The sequence below is a fragment of the Sapajus apella genome, unplaced genomic scaffold (assembly GCF_009761245.1).
Source record: "Sapajus apella isolate SASKATOON/1434 unplaced genomic scaffold, GSC_monkey_1.0 scaffold74, whole genome shotgun sequence".
NCBI classification, from domain to species: domain Eukaryota; kingdom Metazoa; phylum Chordata; class Mammalia; order Primates; family Cebidae; genus Sapajus; species Sapajus apella.
This window is the reverse complement of record NW_022437014.1, coordinates 10,674,107-10,679,807: the sequence shown is the minus strand read 5'-3', so window position 1 is coordinate 10,679,807 and position 5,701 is coordinate 10,674,107. Positions and strand designations below refer to the sequence as shown.

General features: G+C 54.9%; 1 protein-coding gene across 1 annotated transcript; it reads right to left on the bottom strand.

Annotated features, from left to right (window-relative positions):
- Positions 1-1,616: 1,616 nt before the first annotated feature.
- On the bottom strand, positions 1,617-3,909 carry RHOV (ras homolog family member V). The gene is made up of 3 exons (XM_032251275.1): positions 3,348-3,909; positions 3,100-3,158; positions 1,617-2,916 (listed from the first exon to the last, which is right to left on the bottom strand). Exons 1-3 carry the CDS (start codon positions 3,553-3,555, stop codon positions 2,473-2,475), a joined length of 711 nt encoding a protein of 236 aa, XP_032107166.1. The 5' UTR covers positions 3,556-3,909; the 3' UTR covers positions 1,617-2,472.
- Between the last annotated feature and the right edge of the window lie 1,792 nt (positions 3,910-5,701).

Below are 5,701 nucleotides of genomic sequence, written 5' to 3'. Positions count from 1 at the left end.
GTGTGGGTGACAGAGGTCCTGACCAGACTTGGAGAGCCAGTAAGAGGAGGCATGGTGACTGAGGTTTCTATTTGGGTGACATGGATATACTGGTACCACAAGGGAGAATTAGGGAAGAAGTTGGAGGTGGGGCGGGGGGTCCAAGGATAACCTGATTAGGCTTCCTCCCCTACCCCAAGGCACCTCCAGGGCCCCTCAGAACAAATTTAAGAACCTCAAAGCCAGTCCGAGTCCTGCGTACTTCATTTTTCAAATGAAGACTGAGGCATAGAGAAGGGAAATGATTTGCCTAAGGTCATGGTTGATGTCAGAGTCTGTACCTGAACCCAGGTCTCTGTCCCTGAGGGGAATGTGTCAGGCTGGGTCGAGGTAACAACAGGGCATGCTGCTGGGGTATGAGACCCTCAGCACCTCCACCTGAGGGGGCAAGGGGACAAAAGGAGCTCCAGGTGGCTGGGAGCTCTGGGGACAGGCCTTGGTGGGGCAGGAAGTGGACAGTCTTGGCTAAAACTAAACTTGGGGATTATCTGAGGTTTCACTTGGCTAGGATTCCTGTCCCTCAGCCATGCGCTTTCACACACACAGAACTAGAACACACACACACACACACACACACACACACACACACAGCTGTAGCTTCCTGCAGAGGGAGCTGGGCCCAGAGGTGGGCTGGGCCAGGGCATGAGAGCTCACCTGACCCAGCAGCTGCCTAGCAGGTGTGCCAGGTGTGCCTTAGAAATTCCTCTCCCAGAGTAACACATGGCCCTGTACCCAACTCTAGAATTTGCCAAGTGCTCTTACAGTCACTGGATGATACATATCACTGAAGCTATTACCTTTTCTGCCTGGCTCTCAGTCTCCTTATGGTAAAGTAAGTTTTCGTTTTCTTTCATTTTCCCCCTGGGTGCCCTTCAGAGTCCCTTCAAGCTCCAATACGAGGGAATGTTCTCTGGATCCCTGCTCCTCTCCAAGTCCTCTCCCAAAGAACCTGTTCTTACACAGTATTTCTAGAGCCAAACCCCTATTTAAGTTGCTCACAACCAGCACCCTGACCTTCACTAGGTCCTTAGGGCCACCACTGAAGACAGGGTCCAACCTGAGTCTAAGAACGCTGGCCAGTGATTGAAGTTTAGGTTGTATGGGTTCCCTTTATGTTCAGGCTGTGAATGGAGGTGGGGGGGATGGTCCCTCAACCTGAGCCCCTGGGCCCTGTGAACTGCTAGAAGGAACAGAGCAGAAAAGTTAGAAGGCTGGGGACTGACCTTGAACTCCAGTGCTGAGCACGGTGCACTAGAAAGGAGGGGTGGAGGGGAGGGGCTCCACCCACCAGGTGAAGTCATGGGAAACCAGCTCTGGCGCTGACACCTGGGGAAACCCGTTTCCAGGCCGCTTCCCACGCTAGCTCTCCTGGGAACCAGCTGAGTCCCAAGTGCGAAGCCCCATACCTACCCACCCAGTTCAGTTCCCATCACACTGTCCTCACCCCCTGTCCAGCCCCCACCCTTCAATCCAGTCTCAGTCCTTTGGTCCCGTCTGTCTCTAGCCAGGCAGTTGGGCCTTGAGAAGGGTTATGAGGGAGCACTGGGCTCCAGGAAATGACAGAGACAATGCACAGCTTCACAGACTTAAGGTTTTATTTGCAGACTCTGAACTGCTGTTGCTTCTAGGCTGTGTGCCCTTGAGGAAAGGGATGATCCCCAACTCCATCCTCCTTCAGGCTCTAATTTGCAGCTCCTCCCCCTCCTTTTGCTGGGTCTTGACTCTCACTTCCTGCCCCACTCCTGGCCCAGCCAGTTTGGGCAGTGCCTAGGGAGCCCAGAGACCCAGTTCTTCCCAGGGCCAGCCCCGCCCTCCCTGGCCTTGGGGGTTGAGGGCAGCTCAGGTGTCAGCCTGCTCCTCATCTGCCCCACTTCCCTCTCTCCTTCTCCTTGTCATCTTCCTTCCAGGCCCAGCCCTTATTCACCATCAGTCTCACGGTTCCAAGGCCTCCCTTCCTGCTCCGTCTTCTCAATCTGTTGCCCACCCCATCCCAAACTTCTCTCCAAATCAGGGCTGAACCCCTTCCAGCCCTCCACAATGCCAGGCGTTTCCCAAGCTCTTCCTCACCCCTGGGCCAAGGAAGAGTCCTAATTCAGACAGGCTGACCTGAGGGCCCAGGATAAGAAACTGGGAACTGGATCCCAAACTGCTAGGAGGTAACTGACCCTGTTAGGACCATCCCATGAAAATCAAAGTGCCAGGCTTTTTCTGTGAGCTTTGACTGGAGAAATCCAAATCAGAGCCTTCCCTCCTAGGCTCACCGGGGCATATCACAGTGGGCAGTTAGAGGCACATGTCCCCTGACTGTTCGGAAGGGAACTGAGTCCCATGAGGCGGCCAGGCCCTGCCAGTAGCTCCCACAAAGGCCCTGGTGCCCCAGGTCCCAGAAGTCTCTGGCCTCCTGCCTACCACTTTCTATGCAGCCATAGCTGCTCAAACGAAGCAGAAGAACTTCTTCCAGCGGCAGCGGGAGAGGGTGCGCACACCTTTGGCATTCAGTTTCTTCTCCAGCCGGGCTTTGTGCTCAATGGCACTGAGAATGGCCGAGTCAAATACTTCCTTCAAGTTCTTCTGCGTCAAGGCTGAGCACTCCAGGTAGCAGCAGGCTCGGATCTTCTCCGCCAGACCCTGAGCCTGGGGTTGCGGCACTGGGCCCTCCCGGCCCCACTGGTCCAGCTGAATCAGTACGTTGACATCGTCCCTCAGGTCGGCCTGGGTGCCCACCAGCAGCACAGGCGCCTGGGGGTTGTGCGTGCGGATCTCGGGCAGCCATTTCTCTGTGATGTTTTGAAAGGAGCTGGGCTGCACCACGCTGAAGCATGCCAGGAAGACATCCGTATCCGGGTAGCAGAGGGAACGAAGTCGGTCAAAATCCTCCTGGGGTGGGAAGGCCCGGTCGTTATGATTAGTCCCCCGCCACACGGAATCCATTTCTCACCTGGGGCTGGAAACTGAGACTCCAAGAGCCCAAGGCTTTCTCCATTCCTGTTCCATCTGGGATCCTCCCAGCCTCCAGCCCACCTCCCCGCAGACCAGTAGAGGCTGTGCCCAGCTTCTCACCTGTCCCGCTGTGTCCCAGAGCTCAATGCGCACCGGAGCTCCATCCACCAGGACTTGCACTGCAGGGGCGGGGCGGGGAGAGCCTGAGTTACCAAGAGCGCCCCGGGCCGCACCAGCGCCCCCTCGGGGCTTACTCCCGCCTCCTCCTCGGGGTCCTCGGCGCCCTCCCGCCGCGACGCCCGCCCCAGCTCCCGAATGCACAGCCCCGCCGCAACCACGCGGCGGCCCGGGCGGTTGAACGTACGTACCGGAGAAGGTGTCCAGCGCCGTGGGCCGGTAGCGCGCAGGGTAACCATTGCAGGTGTAGCTGACGATAAGGCTGCTCTTGCCCACGGCGCCGTCGCCCACCAGCACGCACTTGATACCCAGCTCTGGGGGAGCGCTACGCCGCCGCGGGGGAGGGGTCGGGGCCCGGAGCTGGGGAGACTCAGCCTCGCTCAGCTCCCGCGGCGGCATGGCCCGTTCCGGGGGCAGCAGAGGGGCCAGCCCGGGACCCGGCTTCGCTGCGCTTGAGAAAGCAGGTTCCACTGGCTGCCTCTGACTGAGCGCGTCCAAGCTGGGCTCGTCGGCCCAGGGCTACCAGCGGTTTCGAGTAGGGCCCCGCCCACCTCATCTACATGTCTCGGGCGGCCCCGGACCCCACCCACCGGCAGACCTCCCGCAGCCCGGCACCCTGCGAAGCCAGGGATTCTCAAAATCCCGGGAGGAGGGAAGGCAGGCAGAAAGCTGGCGCTCGAAGAGTCACGCAGGTACAAGGACAAAGAATCGTCAAATGAGAAGAGACAGACATCCACGATTTATTGTTAGAAGGAAGAAGTTGGCCGGGCGCGGTGGCTCACACCTGTAATCCCAGCACTTTGGGAGGCCGAGGCGGGTGGATCACGAGGTCAAGAGATCGAGACCATCCTGGTCAACATGGTGAAACCCCGTCTCTACTAAAAATAAAAAAATTAGCTGGGCGTGGTGGCGCGTGCCTGTAATCCCAGCTACTCAGGAGGCTGGGGCAGGAGAATTGCCTGAACCCAGGAGGTGGAGGTTGCGGTGAGCCAAGATCGTGCCATTGCACTCCAGCCTGGGTAACAAGAGCGAAACTCCGTCTCAAAAAAAAAAAAAAGGAAGAAGCAAGCTGCAGAACATATAATACAGTGTGTTCAGGTTAAAAAATGTGCAAATTAAACCTTGTTCAACTTACAACAAAAACCTCTATACATATGTTTGCCTGAATATTAAAAAGTTGGGATAATTTTATTAATGAAAGCATGGCTTTTTAAAATATTGAGGCTGGGCCCGGTGGCTCAGGCCTGTAATTCCAGCGTTCTGGGAGGCTGAGGCAGGAGGATCATTTGAGCCCAGGAGTTCAAGGTTACAGTGAGCTATGATAGTGCCATTGCACTCCAGCCTGTGTGACAGATCCTGAAAACAAAAACCAAGGCTAGGCGTGGTGGCTCACGCCTGTAATCCTAGCATTTTGGGAGGCTGAGGTGGGTGGATCACCTGAGGTCAGGAGTTCAAAACCAGCCTGGCCATCATGGTGAAACCCCATCTTTAAAAAAAATAAAAATAAAAACAAAAACAAAAAATAAAAAAACTTGACCGTGAACAACGTTGGAATTATGGGAGAGAAACCCTGTGTAGTCAGTCAAAAATCCACATAAAACTTTTGACTCCCCCCAAATTTAACTATTAATAGCCTGCCGTTGCCGGGTCCATGGCTCACGCCTGTAATTCCAACACTCTGAGAGGCTGAGGTCTGTAGATTGCATGATCTCACGAGTTCAAGACCAGCCTGGGCAACATGGAAAAACCTCTTCTCTACAAAAAATGCCTGGTGCGGTGGCTTGCACCTGTAATCCCAGCACTTTGGGAGGCAGAGGCAGGTGGATCACGTGAGGTCAGGAGTTTCAGACCAGTCTGGCCAACATGGTGAAACCTTGTCTCTACTAAAAATACAAAAAACTATCCAGGCGTGGTGGCAGGCACCTGTAATCCCAGCTATTTGGGAGGCTGAGGCAGAAGAATCGCTTGAACCTGGGAGGTGGAAGTTGCAGTGAGCCAAGACTGGGGCACTGCACTCCAGCTTAGGTGACAGACCGAGACTCTGCCTCAACAACAAAACAAAACAAAACAAAAAATAAAAATTAGCCACGAGTGGTGATGTGTGTCTTGTAGTCCCAGCTACTTGAGAAGCTGAGGTGGGAGGATGGCTTCAAACCTTGAACCTAGGAGTTGGAGGTTGCTGTGAGTTGAGATCATACTATTGCACTCCAGCCTGGGTGACAGACTCAGACTTTGTGTAAAAAAAAAAAAAAAAAAAGGTCAGGCTCGGTGACTCACAACTGTAATCACAGCACTTTGGGAGGCCGAGTCGAGTGGATTATTTGAGGTCAGGAGTTTAAGACCAGCCCAGCCAACGTGGTGAAACCCCATCTCTACTAAAAAATACAAAAATTAGCTGAGTATGGTGGTGTGAGCCTGTAATCCCAGATACTCAGGGCTGAGGCAGAACTGCTTGAACCTGGGAGGTGGAGGTTGCAGTGAGCTGAGATTGAGCCACTGCACTCCAGCCTGGATGATAGAGGGAGACTCTGGAAAAAAAAAAAAA